Here is a 27,028-nt window from a genome sequence, read left to right on the forward strand (position 1 = left end):
CATCGGCAGTTCCCTCCCGCAGGCGTGTTCAGCGCGAAGGCGTGCTCTCTTACCGCCAACTAACTAGCTTGGCTTTGCTCTCGTCCCAGGCTCCATGGTGCCCTTTTCGATGAGGATCTTACACGCGGAGCTTCAGCAGTACCTGGGGAACCCGCAGGAGTCACTGGACAGGCTGCACCGAGTGAAGGCCGTCTGCAGCAAGGTACCGATGGTGCCCGGGTGGGCCGCTCTGGCACCCCCTCCCACCCCCCCGCCCAGCGGAGAACCCCCTCCCTTCCCCTTCCTTGGAGGGAGCAGCCACATCACTCTCTACCCAACCCACCCGACATCCGCCGTCACCGCTTCCTGCGGGAAGGCAGGGGGACCCAGTTCATCGTGACCGTGGTTTTCTTGCCTGTCGAAGTTGTTGTTGGGGGCAGAGGATGCAGAGCTTGGGGCCTGAAATCCTTCTTCCTTAGTATTTGTTGTTGTTGTTGAAGAAGAACTGACATGACAATACCGTATTCGTACCAGGTGTAGAGCCCAGTGGTTCAATATCACTTACGTTAGGAAACAGTCACCGCAACAGGTCTGGTTACCGCTGGTCACCGTGGAAGGTCATGACAGTGTTAGCGACTGGCTTCCCATGCTGTACGTCACATCTCTCTCTTACTTACTTTGCAGCCAGAAGGTTTACACCTCTTCATCCCGCTCATTTCATCCATCCCCCTCCCTCTGGCAGCCGTCGGTTTGTTCTCTGTGTGTCCGAGTCGGTTTCCGTTTTGTTTTGTATTTTAGGTTGCACGTGTGGGTGGAGTCATACGTGTCTGTCTTTCTCTGACTGATTTCACGTAGCCTAATAGCCTCTAGACTCATCGGTGTTGTCACAAGTGGCAACATTTCATTCTTTTCACGGCTGAGTAATATTCCGTTGTATGTATATACCCCACCTTTTTAAACCAGTCGTCCGTCCGTGGACATCTATGACATTTAACTTCGAAATCTTGACTGTTGTAAGTAATCCTGTAATGAACATAGGGGTGCATATGTCTTTTTGGGTTAGCGTTTTCATTTTCCTCAGATAAGTGCCCAGAAGTAGACTGCCGGATCGTAGAGTCTTCCTCTTTTCAGCTTTGAGAGAACCTCCGTATTGTTTTCCGTGGTGGCCGCACGGCTTGCAGTCCCTCCAGCAGTGCACGGGACTGCCTTTTCTCCCACGGCCTCACCAACACCTGTTAGTTCTTATCTTTCTGATCCAAGCCGTTCTGACAGGTGTGAGCTAACACCTCATTGTGGTTTTGATTTGCATTTCCGTGATGATTGGTGATGTTGAGCATCTTTCCGTGTGCCCGTTGGCCGCCTGTGTGTCTTCCCTATCTAGCAAAATGTCTCTTCGGGCCCTCTGCCTGGCGGGGTTTTTTATATGGAATTTTATGAGCTCTTTGTGTATTTGGGATGTTAACCCCTTATCAGATACGCCGTGTATTCAGTGGGTTGCCTTTTCATTTTGTTGATGATTCCCTTTGCTGTCAAAAGCATTTTAGTTTGATTTAGTCCTTTTTGTTTGTTCTTTTTTATCATCCTTGCCTGAGTAGACAGATCCAAAAATATCACCAAAACCAGTGTCTGACAGCTTACTGCCTCTGTTTTATTCCAGGAGTTTTATGGTTTCAGGTTTTATATTTAAGTCTGGAATCCATTTGGAGTTCATTTTTGTGGATGGTGTAAGAAGGTGGTTCACTTTCACCCTTTTGCATGTAGCTGTCCAGTTTCCCTGACATTTGTTGGAGAAACTTTCCTTTCCCCGTTGTATATTTTTGTGTCCTTCGTCACAGATCAGTTAACGATGCTTTTATGGTCACCTACCTGTTGCGGTGACCTGTGTGTGTGTGTCTTTGTGCTGGTACCAAACTGTTTTGATTATCGTAGCTTCTAGTAGGTCTTGAAACTAGGAAGCATGATACTCCCATACCTCTCTTCTTCCTCAAGGTTGCTTTGGCTCTTCATGGTCTCTTGTGCTTCTATACAAACTTTGGGGATTATTTTCGTTTATTTTAGCTCTAGTTCTGTGAGAAGGGCCGTTGGTGTTTTGATAGGGATTGTGTTGAATCTGTAGGCTTCTTCGGGTATTTTGACAATATTTTTCCGCAGCACAGAGTATCTTTCTATATACTTGCATCGTCTTCAGTGTCTTTCATCAGTTTTCTGAGGGCAAGTGATTCACCTTGGCTATATTAACTCCTACATATTTTATTCTTCTTGATGCAGTAGTAAACGGGATTATTTTCTTAATTGCTCTTTTGATAGTTGGTTATTATTATATAAAAATGCAACAGGGGCTCCTGGGTGGCTCAGTCGGTTGAGCGTCTGACTTCAGCTCAGGTCACGATCTCACAGCTCATGAGTTCGAGCCCCGCGTCGGGCTCTGTGCCAACAGCTCGGAGCCTGGAGCCTGCTTCCGATTCTGTGTCTCCCTCTCTCTCTGCCCCTAACCCACTCACATTCTGTCTCTGTCTCTCTCAAAAATAAGTAAACATTAAAAAAAACTAAAATGAAAAAAATGCAGCAGATTTCTGAATATTGATTTTGTATCCTGCCAATTTTAATGAATTGAATTTAATGAATTCAATCCTGCCAATTTAATGAATTCATTTATTGGGTCTAATAGTTTTTGGGTGGATGCTTTAGGGGTTTCTATATGTGGTGTCATATCAACTGTGAATAGTGACAGTTTTACTTCCTAATTACTTGGATGCCATTTATTTCTTTTCCTTATTGCTGCAGCTGGGACTTCCACTAAATTGTTGGATAAAAAAGTGTTGGATAAAAAAAGTGCTGAATAAAAATGGTAAGAGTGGGCATCCTTAACTTGTCCCTCATATTAGAGGAAATGCTTTTGATCTTTTATCGTTGAGTATGTTAACTATGGCTTTGTCATATATGGCCTTTACTATATTGAGGTACATTCCCTCTATACACACTGTGTTGAGAGTTTTTAATCATAAGTGGACGTTAAATTGTGTCAGATGCAGGGCACCAGGGTGGCTCGGTCGGTTGGGCTGCCAACTTCAGCTCAGGTCATGATCTTGCAGTTCTCAGGTTCAAGCCCCGCGTCGGGCTCTGTGCTGACAGCTCAGAGCCTGGAGCCCAATTCGGATTCTGTGTCCCCCTCTCTCTCTGACCCTCCCCCGCTCATACTCTGTGTCTCTATCTCAAAAATAAATAGACGTTAAAAATTTTTTTTAATTGTATCAGATGCTTTCTCTGCATCTGTGGAGATACCACGGGATTTTCACTCCTCGTTTTGTGAATGTGATGTAGCAGATTGGTATGTGGGTGTTGAATCATCCTTGCATCCCTGCAACAAATCCCGCTTGCTCGTGGTGTATGATCCTTTTATCGTAGAGTTGGATTCAGTTTGCTGATACTCTGTTGAGGATTTTTGCATGTATGTTCATCAGGGATATTGGCCTGAAATGTTCTCTTAGTAGTTGGCCTGTTCAGATTTGCTATTTCCTCCTCGTTCGATGTTGGAGGATTATATGTTTCTAGGAATTTATTCATTTCATCTGGGTCGTCCAACTTGTTGGCATGTAAGTCTTCCTTGGTATCCTTGGTAGATTAAAAGCAGGGAAATATCTCTTGTGTACAAATCACATGCCCTTAAACGTGGCAGACCCGTGTGTCTTCTCTGTCTAGCAAAATGTCTCTTCAGGCCCTTCACGCATCCTGCAAATCCTACAAGCACCTACTTCGTGTCTCCCAGAGGCCCGGGAGCAATGTTTAAGGAAGTAGTAGTTTAAAATGTTCCAGAATCAAAGCAAGTCCTACTGTGTGATGACAACTGGCATTCGTAATGCCGACTCCGAAGGCAGGTAAGGTTCAGAAGCGCTTTGTGAATTGTTCTCGGTTGAACGCTAACAGTGACGCGGAAGGCACCAAGCTGCATCCACAGGTCAGATTATGCTGTGAAGTGATATTCGGAAGAAATAGGGGATTTAGAGTCTCTCCACCTCCGGGCGTTGGGCCACCCCACCGCTCAGGCTGCTCACCCTTAGATGGAAGCGAAGCGCCTGTTCCTGCCTCCCTCGAGGTGAGGTCGCATCTGCGGAGCGCCCAGAGCTGTGACCACAAGCGGTGAGGGCAGCAGCACGACACGGCCCTGTGTTAAATGAGAGTGTATCTTTCCGGTCCCTCCTTTCAGTCTCGTTATTCTTGAGGAAGGTTTTATGGGCTTTTTCCAAGATGCCGGCGTCCTCAGGGCTCCTGGCAGGGAGGCGGACGGGCTCCTTCCCGCACAGCAGCCCTCACTCCGGCACGAGCAGGTGTCCCAGGCACCTCACAGCCTCCGCCCTGCATAACTTCAGAAAGACAGGAAAACTCTTCTTTCTTGTACGCTAATCAGTTGACGGGGAACATTTTTTTTAGGTTCCAACACTTTTTTCCTTGAATCTTAAAACACTTAAGATACAGCTATTTTCAGACATAAGCGTATAACTTGTTGCCGAGAAACGCAAAATCAGTGATTTTCTAAACTGTACACAGATGATTTTGTTAATTACGTTTTTCATTTACCTCCATATCGCATCGGGGGAATTTTTATGTACTTGAGAGAAAATTCCAAGTGTTCCAGTGACTCGAGGGGAGAAAAGAAGACGTTTTAGGAGTCCGTTTTCCTGGTCCTAAGGTATCTCATGTGCTGCAGGGTAGGGAGAGACAAGGGCAGGTCTTGCCGCCACGGCTGCTCTAGACTGTTGTACCCATTCCCCTGAAATACAGCGTCTTCGTCAGGGACTAGTCTCTGTTCCTCGGCATTTTTCTAATAACAGCTCATTTAATCCTTATGCAAACCCAGTGAAGTAGGGATTCCATTACCCACGTTTACAGCTAAGTAAACTGGGGCACAGAGAGGCCAGCTAACTTGCCTGTGATCCTGTGATTCGATCCCTCATTGTGACACGTCCCAGCCGAAAGGAGAAAGACCGACAGCGTTCCTGCCTGTGCCAAATTCTCTGCTCCATCCAGTACGAACACGTCTTACTGCATTTGGTGGTAGATTGAACCAACGAATAAGAGCCCCGGGACCAGTGTCTGAAATCCCCGGTCCCACAGGCCGGCCCCCAGAGATGGGGTCCGTCCTCACTCAGGTGGTTTCATCCCCGGGTGGCCAGGCGGTGACAGCCGATGGCTCATGAGGGCAGAGAGGTGAGCAGGCCCAGTGCGGTCACACCACGGGAGCCCCTGGCCCGGCGCGGCCTGCGGTGTAGGGACCCGCTGCCGGGGCCTGAGCGTGACTGGTCTCTCGGGTGCCACCTGGGTGTGGACATCCCAGCCCAGGTCACGGGGCCGCACCGTGCGCCAGTGGGTGTCCTTCTGACAGCACGACCCAGATGGAAGCCCATCCGTCAAGTGCTGCTGAACTGAGAGAAGGGCGGGTGGTTCTAATTCCGGAAGCAACACAGGCAGCCCGTCCTGGAAGGAACGGTGTTGGCCTCTGGCCAAAAGGATTTCCATGGCTAATCTCAACATGTACTTGCCTTGTGTTCCAACTTAAAACCTGGCCCCGCCTCCCAAGACAGAGGCAGCCCCACGTGACAGGACTGGTGGTGGTAAAGAGAAGGGGGTGGGGGACACAGAGCAAGGTGGTGCCCGCAGGCCCCCCACGGCTCCTCGGCCACCACCCGGCAGATAAGAAGCCCAGCCCCTGAGCTTCCGCTCTCCTCCTCCTGCGCGCTGCCCCCCTGCCCCCCCGCCCCCCTGCCCCCCAGAGGCGAGTGTTACCTGCAAGCTCGTCCCGTGCATAATTGAGGGTGGTTTCAGCCGGAGAGGCCCCCGGGGGCTTTGAAGCGGGAGTGGTCTGTCTTTGACCTGCTGTCAGGTCAGCGGGCAGATGTGTATGAGCACCTGTGTGCATAGCCCGCGACAGTTCAGGGCTGAGCACGACACCCGCCACCCCCCGCCCTGCCCTCTGTGAGCGCGGTTTCCAGGGCTCCGCTTCCCCCGCCCCGTGATCCGTGAGCCATTCCCCAGTATACCGTGGACACGCAGGGTGAGGTGGCAGGAAGGCAGTGTTCGTGCGGGGACTTATTTACTCAAGTACAAAATCCAGGGGCGCCTGGGTGGCTCGGTCGGTTAAGCATCTGACTCTTGGTTTCGGCTCAGGTCACGATCTCACGGCTTGTGAGTTCAAGCCCCGCGTCAGGCTCTGTGCTGACGGTGTGGAGCCTGCTTGGGATTCTCTGTCTCCCTCTCTCTCTGCCCCTCCCCCACTCGCACTGTCTCAAAATAAACTTAAAAAAAAAAGTGCAAAAGCTAAAAATACTAAAGGCCCGCACACCACTCTTGTGGCAGCCTGATCTGGCAGGGTAAAGTTAGGGGCACGGATGCATTACCTGCATACAGGTCTGTTCTGTGCACGGCCACTGATCCGCTCCGCTCTCCACCTATAAACCAGAGGTCAGGGGTCAGGGGTTGGACCACAGGGTTCCGAGGCTCCGTCCGACACCAGCAGGCTGGTGTTTTGAGTCGGTCACAGCCAACGGGAAACCCCAGGAGACCTGTAAACCTGAGGCTCTTGACCAGGACCCTCCCCACATCCCTGTGCTCTCTCCTGTGTCCTTGAGCGCGGCCCCCAGGGTATGCCAGGTCGAACGCCCACAGTGGCCATGGGGTCACCGTGACCATGTGAGCGGTGCCCGCACCATAACGTGCCGTGCTCTGTGTTTTACACCCTCCGTTAACACGACAGCCGTCTGAAGTGATAGCGTCCCCGTTTTACAGACGTGGAAGAGTCACCAGGGTCTGACGGCGGGTGGGGGTGGGGGAGCCTACATTAGAACAGGTCGCCCGGCCCCGGAAACCTGGTCCTGACTCTCCCCGTGGGGTCACGCTGCGGTCTCCCGTGCTCCCCCGAGTGCAGCAGTCTCCCCGCCACCCTGGGAACGTGGCCCAGGCAGCACACTTGAGTGTCGCCTTGACGGGGACCGTGGCCCCAGCGGCTGGGCTCACAGGACCAGGGGGTGGGGCTCTTCACTGCTGAGGGGTCAGGACATGGAGTCACATCTCCTAGGGTGACGTCCTCCACCCATCCCCTCCCCCAGCCTTCCTTCCTCAGCCTGCAGCCTGGCCCCTCCTCCTGCCCGACCCGGGCGCTGGTATTGAGCCCTGGGGCACGGACTCGGTGACTCCCTCCCAGATGAGGCTCGGCCAGCCGGTGTCCGGTGGTGGGTGGAGAACCGGGCCACCCCCTCGAGGCTCCAGGACGGGAAGTCGGGCCGGGGCTGCGTGTGGTGGCCTCAGACTGGCCAGGAGCCCTGACGCCGGTCTGAGAGGCTCAACTCAAGGACAGTCTACGCAACCAGAGTTGTCGTTTCTGGGAAGAAAGCAGTTACTACGTTCCCATTCCCCTTAGGGCTGTCTGTCCCCTGTGCTCTCACTGCTCCTATGGCATCTGTTGTTGGTCCTCCAGGTCGTTTTTCCGGGCCAGAGGTCAGCAGTGGTTGTAGAATCAAAGGCTCACACAGGGTCAACGTGGAGCAGGAAGCCAGGCCAGGACGGTAGAAGGTTGCTGTCCCTTGGGAAGGGACTGAGGGCTTCAGGCTGCTGAGAACATGAGAGCCCTGCCACGGGTGCAGATAATACGCTGTGACCGTGTGTGTGGATAATACGTTGTGACTGTGTGCACAGATAACACGCTGACTGTGTGTGTGGATAATATGCTGTGACTATGTGGGTGGATGATACGCTGTGACCGTGTGTGTAGATAATACCCTTGACCGTGTGCAGATAATACACTGTGACCATGCGTGCAGATAATACGCTGTGACCGTGTGTGCAGATAATACGCTGTGACCGTGTGCAGATAATACACTGTGACCGTGTGTATAGATAATACGCTGTGACCGTGTGCGTAGATAATACACTGTGTGCACAGATAATATACTGTGACCGTGTGTGCAGATAATACGCTGTAACCATGTGTGCAGATAATACACTGTGACCGTGTATGCAGATAATACACTGTGTGCACAGATAATATACTGTGACTGTGTGCGTAGATAATACACTGTGACCGTGTGCAGATAATACGCCGTGACCGTGTGCATAGATAATACTCTGTGACCGTGTGCAGATAATATGCTGTGACTGTGTGTGCAGATAATACGCTGTGACCGTGTGCGTAGATAATACACTGTGTGCACAGATAATATACTGTGACTGTGTGTGTAGATAATACGCCATCACCGTGTGTGTGGACGGTACACTGTGACCGTGCGCAGATAATACCCTGTGACCGTGTGTGCGCGGATAACACACTGTGACCATATGCTGTGACTGTGTGTGCAGATAATACGCTGTGAGCTTTGCCATCTGACAGCTGTCTCTCCAGCAACAGTCAGCTAGCTCTTCACAGTTTTGATCCCAGCATGGATTGCCCAAGTGAGAAGGAACAGCCTTAGATGGCAGCCGCACACAAGGGCCCCGGAGCAGGCCCGGACCTGGGGTGTCCCGGAACAGACCCGGACCTGGGGTGTCAAGGCATGACGTGGTTTCCAAACAGTCATCTAACTCCACAGCCCTGACATGGGAAATGTTCACACACGATGCTCATTTTCAAAGCCAGCCCACAGATTTATTATTGCAGTACGGTCTCCTGTAAACAACATCCGCTGAAGGGAGAACAGCATTGTGTTAGCTATGTGGGTAACAGGAACAGAGGCCGTTCTATTCTTTTTTATTTTCTCAGCCGTAGTTATGTCAGCGTACTTTAGCTTTATAATCAGGCATTTTTCTGTTGAAAAAAAGTTAAACGAGACCGCAGGACAGAGAAGGTGAAGTTAAGACGGCGGTAACAGGAAAGGAGCCAAAAAGCAGGTCTGTCTCCTGGTCACCAGAGCCAGGAGGGAAATGGCGTCAGGACACAGTTCTCGGCGTCTACAAAGCAGTCGTTTGCTCAGAAGAGGCCAGGCTTTCCCTAATGTGGAAGCTTCCCCAGACAGTGGTTACAGACTCTCTGTAGTCAGCCAGGGAGCCTGAGATTAGACCGTGGTCCCGAATTTTAACAGGGGGCCCAGTTTGAGCAGGACGTCACTTGTGACCTTTACCAGGTGGCCCAGGGCACCCATTTTCCCTGCTGTCTTTGATGCAGAAGAATGTGGTAGACTAGTAGATGTTTGGATGGTGTAATTGTATCTGTGAAGGTGAAATGCTCCTTGATTTCAAACAAATTTGCTGTGCTCCCAGGCCTCGGGCAAGCTAGAGACCATCACATCAGGACAGCAGGTGCCTCTGTCCCGCGGTCCCTCCTTCTCTGGCTTCTCTGCAGCCTGTCTCTGCTGCTAGTCCTGAGAGACCTTTACAGACCAGTTGGGAGAGAGCCACGGGAACAGAGTTCTAACACCACTTGCAGAAGTAGACACGGTCCATAAAGAACGATGCCAAAGTAAATTGGGGTGTGGGTCGTTGCCGATACGGACGTGCCCCGCGTGGTCTTGAGCTCACCTCCGTCCCTCCCACAACCCAGCAGCCTCCACCCGTCCCAAGTTAGCCTGGCGGAAGGAACCTCGTAAAAGAAGTGCTACTTTAGAGGCCCCCACAGCTGAAGAAGCCGGAGGGTCAGGCATGTTTTTGTGCAAAAGAAACATACTCCGGAGTGTTGATAGGAATGGTTCTCTGCTGCTGACTGCTAATAAGGCAGAGGTGACAGCTTTGTTTCTAGGAAGCCTTAATGTCTTTCAGCTGGCCCTCGCTGGCCAGCTCCTCAGGGAAACGTCCCAGGAGGCTGGCCATCGGCATGCCGACAACGTCTGCCCTGCCAGGCCTCACCTGACCCGGATGGTGCCGTTGCCCGCTTTCCTGCCGCTGCAGCAGAGAGCAAATTGATTGTGGCTTCATCAGATAAGATGGGAGTGATTGGCAAGTAGAGAGAGATCACTGAAAGGCTGGAGGCGGCCTCTCCGCCCTTTGCCACCGATGCTCATGCTCCTGGGCCCGTACATGCGTGGAGTACACAAGCAGGTGACAGGAGCGTCCCCGTCGCCGGGGATCAGCTGGGAGAGACTCACGCTCCTGGCCTTGTGTGTCAGAGTGCACAAGCAGGAGATGACAGCAGGGTCCCCGTTGCTGGGGATCAGGGTGGGAGACGCTCACCCTCCTGGCCCTCAGAGGAGCTCAAGAGTGTCCCTGTCATTGGGGTTTTACAAGGTTTGTGTCTTGACTCTTCTCAGGGTAGCAGTTCACACCTTTAGAGACTCCAGGTTGCATCGTTGCAAATCTCAGGATGTCGACTTGGGAATGTGAACTGTACCCCTCAGCAACCTAGTATAAAATCCGATGCTGGGCGCCTGGGCGGCTCAGTCAGTTAAGTGTCAGGTCATGATCTCAGGGTTCATGGGTTCGAGCCCCACGTCAGGCTCTGTGCTGACAGCTCGGAGCCTGGAGCCTGCTTCGGATTCTGTATCTCCCTCTCTCTCTGCCCCTCTCCTGCTCACGCTCTCTCTCTCTCAAAAATAAACGTTAAAAATAAAATCTGATGCACCAAAAGTGAACCACAGGCCGCAGAAGTTATCAAACAATCTAGTCCTGACTCGTGCATGAGAGCCCAGCAAAGAGTGGGCGTCAGCGGAATGAGGAGGTCTGGAGTTCTGTATTCCTCACTTGTATATCTTGATGTTGTGTGTTCTGTCCTTCTGTGATCCGCATGCAGAGAAGAGAGCATTGTTTCAAAGTGTGAAGCCCTGAAGGGACACTGTGTCCACAGGCAGGGGTTGGGAGGGCTCTGGAGTCAGGCAGATGGGGAAGCTTTCCAGGTGCACCTGTCTTTTCCCGGCAGAGTGACCGGCCCGCGTGAGCCTTGAGGCCCTCAGCCGTAGATGAGGGGCGTCACCCGCTGCCTCGGGGCTGCGGGCAAGTTAGATCCGGATGCAGACAAGCGACTGAGCACAGAGCCTGGTCTGTGGGAGTGTTTAGTCCCCCTTGAGTGGCTTGAAACAGCTCCAAGAAGCCTCTTTTTGCTTTGCAAAGCCTCTTCCCAGAAGTTCCCCTAGGAGACTATGGTGGGACAGGTAGGTCACAGGACTTTCTAGAGAAATCTGAGCCCCACTAGGGCAGACCTGCTCTCCCTTGAGTCTGGTCTCCAGTAGGTTACTAGTGAGAACTCGGGCCCTTGGGTTAGGGCCCGCCCCCAGTGGTCTGTACCCTGGATGCTCCGTGTACAAAACCCATTCCCCAAAACTACCCCACCTGCAGCCCGCAGCAGCCCAGCAAAGGAAGAGCTGCGAGACTCCTTCCCCGGAGCTTTCCTACAAAGTGTGGTCCCCAGACCGTCGTCCCCAGAGCATCACCCAAAGCCCATCAGAAGCGCAGGGTCTGGTGCCACACCGCAGGCATACAAACCAGAACCTGAGGTTTACGGTACCAGATTCCAGGGTCATGCGTGTGACCACTGTGCCCAAACCTGCGGGCAGGTGTAAATGTGGTGTTCCTGTGGGCCAGGCTGGTGCAGTCCCCCTTGCTCATTCTGGGGAGCAGACCAGGATGCTTGACAGTGTCTTACCTGGACTTGGGCCTCCGTCATTCTGTCAGGGACAGAGGGATGGGGGAGGGAAGGGACACCTCACCACGGTTGCGGACTAAACACTTCGGGCTTTGGGTGGTGGTGTTTGTCACTTTCCTTCATAGAACTAAGCTTTTGGAGGTGAGTGCGCTCGGACCGCATAAAGTCGTATTGGTGCCAGAGGGGCGGGGACTCCTGCTTTTCTCTCTGGGACACGTGTCCTCTCCTGTTGGCGCCCAGAGTAGCCCACCCCCCTCCCACCTGCCCCCGCAGTCACGGCTCCGGCCTCTGGACTACTGGCACCACCCTCGTGGTTCAGCCCAGGCCACAGATAAGGTGGCCCCAGAGGCGGGTCCTCGGCACAGATGACGCGCGGTGAGGCACGCGACCAGTCGGTGACTTTGTCCTCACGAGGTGTGCGGTCCCCCTCCGCGAGGCTCCTTCTCTCCGGCTCGGTTGTCGTGGTTGGTTTTGTGCGTGGACACCCGCCCCTTCCCCTGTGTCCCATCCAGTGGCCCTGGGGGTGGGCCTGGGGACCAGGAGGGTGCTGGGCCACCTTTTCCCCTTCAGTAATTCTTGCCCTTCTCCCTTCCTGTCCACCTTCTATTCTCGCCGGAGGTTAAGCGCCCTCAAGACTTCCTTTCCTAGTCTGTTTCTGTTTTTATGATTCTTCATCAGAAGACAGATTAGCCAAAAATGTCATGTGACCTGGTCTGGACCCAGCGAGGCGGCACGGGCTGTTCACAGAGGCTGTGCTCCAGCTGGCGTTAGGCAGGGACCCTCGCAGGTGCGCAGAGGCCCCGCTCGCCCTCTGCTCTGCCCCCGGGGACCCCACACACGAAAGCCCAAAGCAGGTTCTTCATCGGGTTGCAAGCGTCCCCTCTTGGGGTGGGTCATTTGGGGACATGTTAATTGGCAAGGTGACCCGTAAACAGAAGGGTTTTTTCCCCAAACCACCTGCCCCTGAGGTCAGTGATGACGCAACTGGGACACAGCTTCGTCGGTTAACGCTGGGTCTCCCGACGCACAGCCTTTCCTCTCCACGCCTTTCTCTCCTGCCGCTCACGTCCCCTCCTCACATTACAGTGATAGCCGTCGTGTTTTCTTTTCAGGAAAAGCCAAAGCACGCAAAGCAACCCGAAGTCATTAACCAAACAGTACAAACGATGTAAGGGAACAGGTGCTCAGAATATAGTTGATACATTTCAAAAGGCCGCACAGCCCACGGCTGAGGGGGGGGCGAGCGGAGGGGCAAGACTGGCATTTCTGAAGTTAACAGTCATCCTCGTGTGTAACACACTGGCCGCCTTTCTTGAAAAGAGAGGACGTCTCCTCTGTGTCTGAGGTCTCTCGAGTGCCTTCCGAGCGTCCTAGACCCAGACGCCACCACCGGCTGGAGAGCGGCCCCCTCTCCGCGGCCCCCTCTCCGCGGCCCCTCTCCGCGTCCCCTCCGTGTCCTGAGTGCTGACGTGTAAAAGGTGTCTGTGTGGGACATTCCTTGACAAATTTTTTTTCATACAGAGAAGTCTGCGTCTCCTAGAATCTGTTCCGACGAAGTCTGGAAGCAAATTCGTTTTTCACGATTTTGTTGTTCTCCTTTGGAATTGCCGTAGATCCTGACAAATCTGGAGCAGGGCTTGGCTGAGGATGGAAGCGTGAACAGCATCGCACCGGAGAACAGACGAGGTCAGTGCGCAGCCTGACTGTTAAGCAGTCTGCCAACTCGTTAAGCGACTGCCAGCCCCAGCGGTTTTCTTCATGCCCCCCCCCCCCTTCTCTCTTAGTAAGGCCTCCGTCCTCGCGTGCATCTGTTGGCTCGCCCTTGTTTGGGAAGCCAGGCGCCAGGCCTGGAGCTCTTGGTGCAGGAAGGGCAAGCCCAGGCATGAGGCCTGCCCGCAGGGAGCCCCATCGGGTGCAGGAGCCCCACTGCACCCAGAGGTCCCGGAAGCCAGCGCAGCTCCCGCGGCAGGCAGGTGCTGGGGGAGAGGAGCTGGGCCTTCCTGGGGGAGGGGCGTCCCTGGGGTGGGGACTGCCCTCCAGAGCCACAGCCTTGGCAGAGAGGGGCACCCAGAGGCCCCAAAGTGCTGGAGAGGAGAGGAAGGGGGGCCCTGCGTGCCGCCTAGGTGGCCAGGATGACCCTGAGCCCCAGGCTGCTGGGAACCAGTGAGGAGAAGGTCATCCCGTCTGTAACTTCTTGAGAACGTTCGGGATGAACTGCTAATTACACTTCAAAATCCAACTCGATCGGTGCCCCCGAGAGGCCCCTCACCCACCGCTGACTCCTCAGGGCCGCCCCTCTCCTTTCCACACAACACCTGCCCTGTGGCACCTCCGGGGGCTCCGCCGTTTGCCCCTGTGTGCCCCACACAGAACGAGCTCTCGTGACCACCAGCCAGCGTGGGTTATCCTGGCGAGCGGTGCTTCCTCTGCAGCTGCCAGAGGCAGGGAGCTGCACTGATGCCCCCAAGGGCATGGTGACCCTGACAGAAGGGGACAGTGGTGACCCTGAGAGAAGAGGGGAGTAGGATGGGCAGGAGAAGTTTGCCTTTGGGGCCAGCAGCACTGGGCTGCATTTATGCTTTAAATACAGTGTCCTTTGTGTGAGAAATCCCAAAGGACAGCCAGGTTTGTAGGGGTGTGTGTGTGTGTGTGTGTGTGTGTGTGTGTGTGCACGCGCGCACACATGCACTTCCGAGTCATGTAACTGCGGCTGAGTTAGCGAGGAGGCATCACTCACCCTCAGATGTCCCATCCTCTCGTACTGGGTGCCAGTTTGGGAATTCGCAGATCAACACTAGATCTCAGAAAGCACTTCCTGGGTACCTAAGGGTCATAATAGATAAACAGTTTGAAGGTGAACGGGGGCTTCCTCCCAGAGCTGGGAATTAGCACACGAAAGAGGGCCATAGGTGAGCCTGGATGGCACAGTCGGTTAAGCATCAGACTCTTGATTTCTCCCCAGGTCACGAGCGTAGGGTTGTGGGATTGAGCTCCGTGCTCAGCAGGGAGCCTGCTTGGGATTCTCTCTTGCTCTCTCCCCGCAAAAAAAAAAAAGAAAAAAAAGAAACAAGTCCGTGGAGATAAACTGCAGTTCGGTGAGACCACATGTTGTGTTCATCAACAAAAGATACTGTTGAGAACTCTTCTTTTCACAAAAATGATGTTTTAAGCACCTAATATATTTTTAATTGCTTAAAGGCGCAGGGAGTTAAGTTCCTAATTCTAGCAATTAAGTCTATTGTGTTCTTAAGCAGGTCTGAAAATAAGCATACTTTCTGGGTAGGTGTTATCCTACCCGCCCGTTGGTCCTGGCACATGGGAAGGGCAGCATGTGGGCAGAGCAGGGTCGGCCGGCTCACGGAATGACGGTCCTTCGGGCACCGCCGTCCTCCGGGCCTGTCGGCCGCTGCAGCCGCCACCGGGCAGACACCCGCTGGGGAGCCAGCTCTGCTTCTGCGTCATCGCCGCCCTGCCGTCACACGTGAGGGTGCTCGCTGCCACCACGATGGTGCCCACAGGGTCTACAACACAGATAGGACAGCGGTTGCCGCTTCCGTTTAAAAGGCTCTGAAGGGGCGCCTGGGTGGCTCAGTCGGTTAGGCGTCCGACTTTGGCTCAGGTCGTGATCTCGCAGTCTGTGAGTTCAAGCCCCGCGTCGGGCTGTGTGCTGACAGCTCAGAGCCTGGAGCCTGTTTCGGATTCTGTGTCTCCCTCTCTCTCTCTGACCTGACCCTCCCCCATTCATGCTCTGTCTCTCTCTGTCTCAAAAATAAATAAAGGTTAAAAAAAATTTTTTTCTTAAAAAAAAATAAAAGGCTCTGAAATGGAGACCTTGAGAAGGCAACCTCAGTAAGCGGAGCCCAGCGTGCGGGCACCCTGCAGCCCCGTGCCCTGTGCCCCCCAGGCAGGTGGCCGTGGCTGGGCCATGTGGTCTCCTGTCCGCCCTGAAGCTGACCGGCCACCTTCCTGTTCTCATGGCTGTGTCACTTCTGCGTCCGTTCTCCTCCCAGGGCCAAGAGCACCGGCCTGATGCCCTGTGCTCGGCAGCCTGGTGACAGGGGACCTTCTAGGCCAGAAGTCACAGGACCGTCGCTGACGGCCAGGGCTCACCTCCAGCTGGCACACGCTCACCACTGCCCCTCTCTTGCAGCCTCCGTTCGGCTGTGGCGGTCCCGCCTGGGCCGGGTGATGTGCTCCATGGCAAACTGCCTGCTCCTGATGAAGGTACGTGGGTACAGAAGAGGGCGTCCGTGGTGAGGAGACGTCCACGGGCAGCCGCGGGGTTCCCGGACTCGCCCTGGACCCATTTAACGTGTATGGAAGGAAATTTCAGCACAGCGTAGAGTTTACACTGCCACGTTGAAGTGTTCAAACCTGCGTCTAGACAATCTAACTAAAATCATCATTCGTTCCCCCTCCTTCTCGTTCCCTCTCCCTTTCTCCATCTCTCTCCCTCTCCCCTCCCCCCCCTAACCCTTTCCCCCTCCCCGTCCCCATTTCTCCTATTTTCCTCTGGATTCCATCCCAGAAAGGGAGCCCTTGCTCTCCCCGTGTTAGAGGAAGGGTTTCCCCTGGTCCTGGCAGGACTTGCTGACTGATGCTTGTGGTATCGGGAGACAGGTTTCCCCAGAAGACCTGTGTCTCAGGGACGCCACCCAGAGCCTTCGGCCCCCATGGAGGCAGCTCGCAGATCGGAGAGGATGAATGGACGCCTGGGTCCTTTGTTCTCTCGTCTTTTCCCAGCAGGCCCTCGCCAGCCAAACAGCAGGGTCTGGCTCCTCGCTTTGGTGGGAGCCTGACCCCCCCCCCCCCCCGGCTCCCAGGGCGGGCAGGTCAGGGACCCACACCCCCTAGAAGCCCTGCCGCAGCTGCCGCTGCAAGAATCCGTTAGCCTCGGACACCCAGGCGCGAACACCTGGGCTCTTATGAGAGCGAGTCTCTGAGTCCCCCACAGGTCAGCCCAAGGTCATTCCTGAGCTTAATCTTTAGCAAAGCAGAGCAGGCGGTTGATAGGGTGGCAGAGCTCCGTGGCTGGCCCTGGCGCGCAGCCCCGGGAGCGGGTCCTGTCCTGGGCACAGTGCAGAGGGCTTGGCCGCGGGCATAAATGCACAGCCCCGCCCCGTGCCCGTCAGGAGGACGTGTGGCCTGAACCCGCCGTAGGGCAGCCTGCACGGCTCCCATCCCGGTGGCCCCTGTAAAGGCGTGACACCAGGGCACAGTGACCTCGCAGCACCCTGCGTGTCCCGGAGCCCCAGGCGTCTGCTCTAAAACGGGCACAGAGCTGGTATCTCTGAAACCCGCAGCTGTGACATTCACGCAGCCCCCCCGCCCCCCAGGCACACACGGCCAAGGAGCTCAGGTCTCCCTTCAGTCCGCACACCTGGCGTTTCTGACAGGGTGGCTTGGCCGGCCCTGCGGTGCCCCTGTCCCTCGACTCGCACCCCAGGGCAGGCCACCCCCGGCATGTGCGTGGGCGGATGCCCTCCAAGCAGGCCGTTCTCCCCAGCCTGCTGGGGACGGTCGCCAGCTCCTGGAACCCCGTCCCCCGCACCAGAAAGCCAGCTGCTGATGCGGAGAGAGCAAACTGTAAATTCACAGGGCTGACTTTTCTTCAGTCTCGGGGCCAAAACTCCCCAGGAGGGACGCTACCTGTCCCCCTGCCGACTTTTATTTGCATTAAGACGTTAATAGCACATTATGGGAGGATTTCTTTGTTGCGCTGTGGTGGTAACAATGCCCTTAAGCACCAAATGTAACTTTTCTACCGACTTCGCTGGGACTCCATACCGAACATATTATTGCTGCAAAAATGCTTTCTGATGAATGCAATTTGAGACTTTAGACGAGTCTTCATTTCCTTGAGTTCAAGTGCACGTTTGGTAAAGGTCTCCGCGTGTTTGTGCCCTGTTGCCATGGTGAGCGCGCGCGGCACTGCGGGGTCCTGTCCTCGGGGTTCGTGCACGGCCGCCGGTGGCCCCTCTAGTCGGCCGTTTCCTCGCTCTGAGGGCCGGCTCTGTTACGGGGAAATAAATACTAACGTCCTTCTGACGAGATTGGACGTTTCAGCGCCAAGTACCCGCAAAGCGTACCGTGGGGCGCGGTTACTTGTGTCACGTGGCCGGCGACGTGTCCATATGACGTACTGTCGGGGCGGTTACGTGTGTGACGCGGCCGGGGACGTGTCCGCACGCACAACAACGTCGGGAGTGGTTACGTGTGTGACGTGGCCCGGGACGTGTCCGCACGACGTCGGGCGCCGTTGCGCGGCCCGGGACGTGTGCATCGGTGTGATGTCGCAAGTGCAGCTGTCGTCCCCAGACTCGCGGAGGGCGGGGCGCCCGTGCGGGTCGGCCCTGCGGGTGATGTGCCTGCGGCCTCAGGTGCGCCCCCGAGGGTCCCACGTCCCCCCCCCCCCCCCTTCCTGGGCCGCCCGTCGGGGCGCCTCAGGTCACGGAGGGACCGCGCAAGCGCGTAGACCAGCTTCTTCCCGCCTCAGTCTCCCCGCACAAACCCTTTCTGGCTGCAGACGGTCGTGAGTCCTGCCCCACGGCCCCCAAGCCGGCGGAGCTGCAGAAGGGCGACGGGTGCGCCCCCAGCCGACCCAGGCCCGTCCCCCTGAGCAGGTCCCTCGCGGCCTTCCTCAGAGCCGGTCGTGTGGTCTGCAGCGGGGCGGAGTGGGACAGCGACCTTGAGCGTTTGCCTTTCGAGGGGCCACGTTTCCTCCGCTTGCAGGAAGTAAGCCATTTCCGGCAGTGATCGTCCGCTTAGGAAGTTCTGCAACCCACCCCCGCGTTATCTGAGCCCAGGGCCCCTGGAAGCATCGCGGAGGCCGCCCCCGAGGCTGCGGCCGCTCCTGGGCGTCCAGAGCGGCACCGGGACCGCAGTGATCTCGCGGGGAAGCCAGCCTTCCCGCGCGCCCCCAACGCCTGCGGATCCGCCCTGGAGGGTTCTCCCAGGGGGTGGTGTTTTCACAGATCCACGCGGCCGTTACTCCGTCAGGGGTCCTTGCTTAGTTCTTTCCACGTCACGTTATCTTCGGAAACACGGACTCCTGGCCTCAAGCACTGAAACACGGTTGTCAGACGGCGACGTTGGCTTCCCCGGACTTGCCAGCCGAAAGTGGGCAGGTACCGCCCCGCACGTCCTGGCTCCGGCTCGGCTGGGCGCTCGGTAGAGTGAGTGACGCACGAGCCAAGACCTGCGGCACGTGGACTGGCCCGGATCAGTGACACTCGGGCGCCAACACCAACGACAGAAGGGTCTTCTGTTGACTGGAAACCAACAGCGAGGGCTGGGTGTTAAATCACAGGCGACTTCCCCACCAGCAGGCTTCTGGGTAGGCCTCGTGCTTGTGGGGGCACCCGGGCACCCTCTGCTGGGGCCTCAGCCCCCCCAGGGGAGGGGCCTGTGAGCACACACACACGCACACCTGATCACACGCACACTTCCACGTTCGCACTAGCACGCACACACTTGCTCATGCTTGCGAACGCACACCTACACGTTTACGCTAGCATGCACACGTGTACACAGATGTTTTGTTCACACTCATGCTTTTACACACCCACTTGCTCACACGCTGATGCATACACGGTAGTGCACGTTCGCATGTTCACACTTGCATGCACATACTTGCTGATGCTCGTGCACCCCCCGTGCCCACACCTGCTCTCATGCTTGTGCTCACACTTGTGCACTTACGCACCTCCGTGGTTTCTCACACTCATGCTTGCACGCACTTGCTCATGCTTGTGCTCACACTTGGGCACACATTCGTGCACGGCTTGGTTTCTCACACTCGTGCTTGCATGCACACTCATGCGCTTACGTGCACTCACTTGTGAGTGCACTGACACACTTGTGCCTGCTTATACACGTGTGCACACACAGCACTGGAAACAGCACAGCCCTGCTGTGGGCAGCAGGGGCCCCAGGAAAGGATGGCAGGTGCTGCGAGGCTCCTTGTGAGCACCACACCTTCAGTAAAATTTGTCTTCGTGGGTTTTCCTTGAAAGGGCCCGACTGGAAAGGTTTTCACTCTTTTCCTGCTAAACTGAAATTTTACTTGTCACCTGTCTCTCTATCATCATCCAGTTAGCAAGCTAGTAACTGCGAATGTGGAGGAACGAAGAACAAGCCAGGAGAAAAGTGCCTGCAGCCAACATTTCCTGCCGGCCGTGTGCTGGGACTCAGGAACAGCACAGCGCCCGGCACGGAGCCTGCTCCGCAGACGTCACGGAGATCACGGCTGTTCTGGAGAGCCTGGCTTTGTTGGGGGACCCGAGAGGGGCCAAGGGCTGTGTCCTGGGCGACCGGTCCCGCCTCTTACAGACCGACAGGGGTTCCGTTAGTGTCCCGGCGGGCCGGCGTTGGGAGCGCAGCAGGGGGTGCAGAGATGGTCAGGTCCTACCCGGTCCCCCAGGGCAGCGTGAAGGGTGCTCCCGACGCAGTGAGAGAGGGCAGCTGCTGGGGTGCACGGCCAAGCACCGTGGCCAGCGGAGCCTGCTGAGTGTCCCACGTTCACCTGCCTGGTGCGCTCAGAGAGCCCCTGCACCACATTCCAGCGCTCTCCCCAGCGAGCCTGCCCTGGGTCTCGTGCTCGCTCTCACCTAAGTTTCTTGGTGGGGGTTTCTGTTTAAACATAAGAACTTTTCCTCAACTTTTAGCCTAGAAAACGTTTAAGAGATGCTATTAATAAATTTGGTTTAGGGGCACATGGGCGGCTAAGTCAGTTAAGTGTCCAACTTCGGCTCAGGTCACAGTCTCACCGTTCATGGGTTCGAGCCCCGCGTCGGGCTCTGTGCTGACAGCTCGGAGCCTGGAGCCTGTTTTGGATTCTGTGTCTTCCTCTCTCTCTGCTCCTCCCTCATTCACACTCTCTCTCTCTCAAAAACAAACATTTAAAAAATTAAATGAAAAATAGATAAATTTGGTTTATGTCATTGGCAGTGATGACAAGGTGAAATTCACCAACTCACTTAATTTTGTCAAGAAAGAAAGCGAGAGTCCAGGTGAATTCCTAATTGCTATTTAGAAAGTGGAAGCAGGATGGGCCTCAGCCCCTGAGGGAGAGGAAGGCATTTCCCGAGTCTGGTTAAGAACAAAACTCGGGGTCCTGTTTGCCACGTGGTCAGGCAGGCTTGCGCTCACCTCCCAGGCCCAGCACTGCGTTTCCGCATCCTCCCGGCTCGCGTGTCGACGTGCCCTGTCTTCACGTGTGAGTCTGCAGGCACTTGAGCTTCTGATTTTGTACAGCAGTGACCTTCCTAACCCCAAATCCTCTTTCGGGTTCTGTCCCCGTAGGATTACGTGCTGGCTGTGGACGCCTATCACTCAGTCATCCAGTATTACCCCGAGCAGGAGCCCCAGCTGCTGAGTGGTATCGGCCGGATCTTCCTACAGGTACGGGCTCCCCCCTCCCCACCCCCTGCCGGGCACCTGAGCTACAGGGGGTGGGCCCCGCAGGGGTGGCCTGGGACTCAGTGGTAATTCCGTGTTTAGGAAACAGAAAACGTTTTGTGTCAGGTGTCTGTTAAAAGGTTTAGTGTTTTACAGTAGCTCCGTTTTGATGGTATTAAGTCCCCGTTGGCTTTGACGTGATTAGGACGCACATTGCTAAATGTGAATTTACGGGTTTTCATGGGCAAGGCACTGAAACAGATTATTTTAGAAATCGTCCTGTGGCAGTAGGAAAAGGGTTGATAAGACCATCAAGAATGTTCTTTCAGCTTGGCCGATACTAGCGTAACTTGCTGATACCCTGCTGGAAAGGGCACCTGAATGTGTGCGGAGGCACAAAGGACGCACATCTGGAAGCAGCGGTCCAGCAGCGCACGAGGGGAGGGACGACACCTCTCGCCAAGAGCATCGCTGATCCAGGATGAGCTTTCCTGGACCCCTTGGCGACGGAGTGATGAGTGCCCTCCTCACTCCTGTCTCTCCCAGGACGGCAATCCCACCCTTGCGGGCTGAGCCCAGGCGGCCTCTGCCCCCCTCCCACCCTCGGGGCGTAGGGCTTTCTGCCATAACACCCCGGAGCAAAGTCGGAGAAGGGTCAGAAGTACGTCGAGCACCACTGGCCCTGAGCAGGCGCCACGCCCAGCCAGCCCCGCCGTGGGTACTGCCGGCCACTTTACAGATTAGCAAACTGAAGCTTCCCTGTGGTTGAGTCGCCCGCCCGAGGTCCCAGAGATCCGGCGAACAGAGCCTCTGTGAGCCCAGAGCTCAGGTGGTGTTCACCGAAGGTGGGTCCTGTCCACCCCCGTCCTCACTCCACGCACACACGCGCACCTCTCTCCCCCTCCCACAAGCCATACTGCTCCTGGGGAGCACAGACGGGTTGCAGGGACAGCCTGACAGTGAAGGCCAGCTGTGGTCTCGGAGTCCTTCCCAGGGCACTCAGGGGCCTCTGTTGTGGGGCCGTTAAGGGCGACCCTCACTAAACCGGGTGCTGAGGAACGCACACCGTAGAGGCTGGAGGACCCAGCTTTCTGTCTGTCTTGGTGCTTAGCTAGCAGGTGAGCCCGGGCGAGCCGCCGAACTGAGCCGCATTGTCTCTGTGCGCCGTGGATGCTCGTTAGCGTCCTTTGGGGTCACTGAGCAGACAAAGCAGGACCGTCCGTGTAAGAACGCGGTGCCGTGGGGGCGCCCGGCCGGCTCAGCCACTAGAGCGCGTGACTCCCAATCACGCGTGTGAGTTTGAGCCCCGCGCCGGGTGTAAAGATTGCCCTAAAAAAATAAAACCTTTAAAAACAACAAGAAAAAAAGAATACAGTGCTGTGCCTGGGATCACGCTGATCATCGAAATGAAATATCCTGCGTCTGCTCTAATCCCTCACCACTCAGGACAGTCTTCATTTCTGAGTCATAATTTACGTAATCTGAGGACTCCACGCCTGACATCCATTTACGAGTCCTGAGATACGAAAGCACATCCTCCTGTGGGAGTCACGGGAGTGACAGGACTGAGGCCCGGATCTCAGAACGGATAGTACCGAAGCCGCGGGGACTTGGCGAGACTGTCCTGTAGACGTTTCCGGCCCGGCTCCGAGAGGGTCCAGCGTCACCAGGGGAGGCGGTGAGCGGTGCAGGGAAAGCTCTTGGTGTGTCCCCCGTTCTCAGGGCTGGGGAGGTGACTGCTGGTCAGGAACACCCCCCCCCCCCCCCCAGTGTGAAGACAGGCCACAGGAAGCTGGTTGACTGGACTCCGAAGTCCCCACCACGTGGCCGGGAGACCTTGTCACCTCGGACTATTTATCAAACGCCTGTCACTGATACTTCTGTTGCTGAAGAACAATGGTGTGAACTTTGGTTTTGTAAAGGAAATCGAGATGGCAGGACTCACCGTTTATGACACGTTCCCATCGGAGCTGGTCAAAGGTGGCCTCGCTCGGTTAAAAGGTCATCTGTTACCGCATCCGTGCGCCGAGCAGGAAAGGCAGGCACAGGTAAGGTCTTGGTCGGCGGGGTCAGCGTGCTGCCTGACGCGTCCGGATCTGAGAGGAGAGAAGACGGCCGCTGAGCGGGTCTCATGCTCGGAGACCCGGGAGCCCTTACGGAAGCTGAGGCTCCCGGTGGAACGTTGCTGTTCCGGGCCGGCGTGGTCGTGCGCCTCCCGTAGCCCGTCCTGTGATCTGCCGGTGTTGAGGCGCCGGCGACAGCTTCCCACCTGCTCTACGGGGAGCCCGTGCTGCCACAGTCAGGGTTCACGGTACAGGTCTCCCTGGGAGAAACCACACGGTGGCTTGCATTCGTGGGGAGTTCTAGAGCTTTCCGGACCCCTGTGATAAAGAGTGAGTCCTAGGGCCCGGTGGCCATGCCTCTTTGTCCTGACCTGCCCTGCACCCTCACCTGCTTCCTGACGCCCGTGCCCTGTATAGCAGGCGTGCTCGCTGCCGAGCTCTGGTTTCTTTACGGTCGCCCCAGCAGGCGCCCATCTGCACCCAGGTTCAGAAGCGGTGCTGGGACCGGCCCCTCCAGACCCGGCCGCTGCCTGAGGGCCCCTGTGCTCCGGTCTCTGCGTTTGGCCCCCCAGAGGAGCCCAGAGGCAGCATGGGCACGTGCGAGTGGTGGCACTGCCCCGGCCTCCAGCCCCGGCTGGCTCCCATCCACCCCAGACCTTAGCCTCCTGAAATGCCGCTCCCTTCTGTCATCCTCGGTCAGAGCCCCTGCTGGCGCCTCATGGCTTACCTGTCAGGTAAGCTCACGCCTGAAGCCCGCGCTCAGGGCCCTCCCAGATTCGGCACTAACTCCTGCTTTGCAGCCTACTTTTCTCCCTGCTTGGGCTCCCTTTCCCTCTGCCTGCCTGTGCAGGTCTTGCCTGTCCTCTAGGGCACCGTGAAGTCACCTGGACCCCTCGATGAGCTCTCCCCTTACTTCTCTCCCAAGGCATCTTGGAGAATAAATGCACACGGCCCCGGAGCTGAGTGGGAGAAGACAGGCCACGGGAGCCAGCTCGGGGCCGTGTGGCTCTGAGCAGGTCATGTGACCTTGCTGGGCTTCGGTCCCCTCTGTGAGATAGCGAGTCGGGGATCTCAGCAGAGATCAGACTGTGCACGGGGCCTGGGACACGTGTGGTCTACTGGGTTTCTGTGCCTCTCAGCCTCCCGCCAGCCTCGAGCAGTGGGGCACGCCTGACTCCCACCAACCGAAAGGCAGAGCCGCCCCAGAGAGTGGCTAACCCCAGGATGTCGGGGTGGGGAGCTCCCTAGAGACGCTGACGCACACAGGCCGGGAGCCCACAAGCTGCCGGGGGACGTGCGCGCGACGCCTGGCCGCGTGGTCCGCGTTCCAGCCCCAGAGCCATCCTTCCGGCGTGTGTGCTCGTGTCTAACCTTACGCCTCAGCTCACATTAAGGACGTGTTTGGTGGGATGAGATGATGAGAGACGGTCACCGGGGGCGGAGCCTGGCATGGTGTTCTGTTACTCGGCCCTGACCTGTAATAGTGCAGAAACAGGACATTTGGGGACCAGACGAGGTCTAGCCAAGTGGAACGAAGTTTCTGGAGAATACCACATGGCTGGGCGCTACACTGCCCTGTGTCTCACGTGCTGCACCGCCCCACCCTCCGTCGGGCCAGTGACAGCTAAGCCACAAAGGAAGGCGCGTGGGCGGATACCCAGGGGCCAGACCGGTGCCACGTTGCATTAGGTCTCCTAACAGAATGTACTGTACTCGTGAGGAGCTACCCCCATTCTTTCCAAGAGGCTCGACCTCATGGCCGTTACGAGCAGACGGTTAGCTGTTCAGTTTGTGCACTGATCACATAGATGGGTGGGAAGACCTGACTTGGACACACAGGTCAGGACAGAATGTTCTAGATGCAGTCTGTAGGGAGCAGGCCCTCTCGCCTCCCACCCACACACCAGGCGCCTGGGCCTGCCCCTTCTTGGCCCCTTCTCGCCCCCAGTCTTGCTGCACAGCCTCCTGAGAGCCCCCGCCGTCCATGAAGAGGAGGTGAGCGGTTGTTCTGGGGGGAGGGTCAGGTGGAACGGGGGTCTCTGCTCCTGAAGGCACTGGGAGGCTGCAGACGCGATGGGAGGTGCTCTGTACTCTGAGGGAGCCCTCCCACGGTCCACCGAAGGGCGGTGAAACACGTGCACACGCAGAGGAAGCGTGTATTCACACTTTACGGTGACTCCGCACCAAGGCCCCCACTCCGTCCTTCTGGGCTGTGATCTGTCTCAGCGGCAGGAGAGGAAGGGGTGGAGGGGTCCTGGGTGCCGTCCCTCACGGCCGCAGACTGTGTCTTCTGTGCCTTGGTGACGTCCGGAGCCGAGGGCCCACGAGCTGCTCACGGGAGAGCCGGTGTCCACGGCGCTGGCGCGGAGCCGGAAGGGGCCGGTGGCCAGGCAGGAGCCTTCGGCGCAGAGCGCGGCGAGTGCGGGCAGACCGGCCTCCGCGGCAGCGCGCACGGGACCGGCGGCGAAGGCGATGTTCAGTCCTCCGACGCCGCGGCTCAGGGGCCTCCGGAGGTGGGGTGCGCCCAGCGTGCCCCGGGGGCAGCCACGCGGGTGGGAGTGGGGCGTGAAGGACGGTCGGGGGCCGTGGGGACAGGAGGCGCCTGCGGGGTGCAGGCTGCTTGTTCATCCTGCCTGGCTCGCAGCAGGGCAGAGGGAGCAGGAGCCAGGCTCAGGCTCAGGGCTGCGCAGGGACTCGGGGGAGGGGAGGGACATTGCTGCTCGGGGGCTCTGGGGGCGGGGACGTCGCTGCGCGGGAGCACCTGCCGAAGGGAACCAGGACAGAGCGGCAGCGGCGTGTCACCGTTACCGGCATGTGTGCACTAATCTGGGGGGGGTCGGCCCCTTCCGGAAATGGCGGTTTGAGAGGTTTTAAAGTGGGGGGGGGGGGGGGGCGCCTGGGTGGCTCAGCCGGTTGAGCATCCGACTTTGGTTTCAGCTCTGGTCACGATCTCCCCATTCGAGCCCCGCGTCGGGCTCTGTGCCGAGTGCGCGGAGCCTGCTTGGGATTCGCTTTCTGTCCCTCCCGCATTCAGTATGTGCGCTCTCAAAATATATTTTAGGTATGAAAATTATTTCCTATATATAAGCGTAAAGATTTGGGCTAAGTGGTTTTTCTAGATGAATTTCCAGCCCGTGTTTCCGTAAGTAAAGGTCGGAGGTAAACAGGAGAAGCCCGTGGCTTTCAGCTGATACAAATCTCACGGCAGCAGGCGCCCTCCCGAGGCCCTTACGGTGGCCCTGCTGGGGCCCAGCCGCTGGGACGAGGGGTTCTCACTGTCACAAACTGGCGAGGCCCCCGGGGACCCCGCGCCTCCGCAGGGCCGCCTCTTGCCCAATTTGCAGGGTGGGAGGGAGCCCAGCCTGCTGTCCCGGCTGAGGCCAAGGAGAGCGAGAGGCCGCGAGCCCTGGTTTCTGCTGCAGAAATATACACGGGGTCCGTCCCCCCGAAGGACAACACCGGTGGGGGAGCCCCGCACAGGCATGCTCCTCTTGGGCTCCGCGTTCGCAAGTGTGTGCGTGCACGAGCACTCCTCTTGGGCTCTGCATTCACGAGTGTGCTGTGCATGAGCACTTCTCTCGGGCTCCAATTGCATGTGTGCGCGCGTGCACGAGCACTTCTCTCAGGCTCCCAAGTTCACAGGTGTGCGCGTGCATGAGCACTTCCCCGGCTCCACGGTCACAAGCACGTGCATGAGCACTTGGGCTCTGCGTTCACAAGTGTGCGCGCGTGCGTGAGCACTTCTCTCAAAAGCGCTGGTATGTGTCATCCATCTTCACAAAAGTGAGTTAGTTTCTTTCTTTCGCTGTTCTCTGGCAAATTTTGGATTATTTTGGAATTCTCTGTTCCTTGAAGGTTGGATAATTCACCTAAGAAATGCTTATGCCAAGCACTTGGTGTTTGTGGGCATTGACGCCGATCACCGTCCCTAATGTGTTACTGTTACAGGCCCCAGGGTTTTTCTCTGTCTCCGGGGTCCGTCTGGGCAATTTCAGGTGTCCCAGGAAGTCACCTGTCTGGTCCCTGTGTTCAC

The 27,028-nt window shown here is 56.7% G+C and overlaps 1 protein-coding gene and 2 long non-coding RNA genes across 4 annotated transcripts in view; 2 read left to right on the top strand and 1 right to left on the bottom strand.

Annotated features, from left to right (window-relative positions):
• Nucleotides 1-27,028, top strand: part of TRAPPC12 (trafficking protein particle complex subunit 12) — an 81,768-nt gene that overhangs the window by 46,324 nt on the left and 8,416 nt on the right. Inside the window, exons 6-10 of one of the 2 annotated variants that reach the window (XR_013554827.2) lie at nucleotides 90-202; nucleotides 13,147-13,219; nucleotides 15,684-15,757; nucleotides 20,837-20,935; nucleotides 21,305-21,777. Coding sequence is in view for 1 of the 2 variants with exons in the window: in XM_078445055.2 (XP_078301181.2) it covers nucleotides 90-202; nucleotides 13,147-13,219; nucleotides 15,684-15,757; nucleotides 20,837-20,935 (359 nt within the window). In the remaining variant the exon portion in view is untranslated. The remainder of the gene's footprint in view (nucleotides 1-89; nucleotides 203-13,146; nucleotides 13,220-15,683; nucleotides 15,758-20,836; nucleotides 20,936-21,304; nucleotides 21,778-27,028) is intronic. The other variant, XM_078445055.2, reaches the window with a different exon arrangement.
• On the bottom strand, nucleotides 17,135-18,011 carry LOC144615973 (uncharacterized). Its single transcript, XR_013554830.2, has 2 exons — nucleotides 17,623-18,011; nucleotides 17,135-17,546 (listed from the first exon to the last, which is right to left on the bottom strand). It is a non-coding gene; the product is annotated as an uncharacterized LOC144615973 (long non-coding RNA).
• Nucleotides 18,167-20,252, top strand: LOC145715349 (uncharacterized). The gene is made up of 2 exons (XR_014137379.1): nucleotides 18,167-18,869; nucleotides 19,628-20,252. It is a non-coding gene; the product is annotated as an uncharacterized LOC145715349 (long non-coding RNA).

This window comes from Panthera onca, chromosome A3 (genome assembly GCF_046562875.1).
Source record: "Panthera onca isolate mPanOnc1 chromosome A3, mPanOnc1 haplotype 2, whole genome shotgun sequence".
Taxonomy (NCBI): domain Eukaryota; kingdom Metazoa; phylum Chordata; class Mammalia; order Carnivora; family Felidae; genus Panthera; species Panthera onca.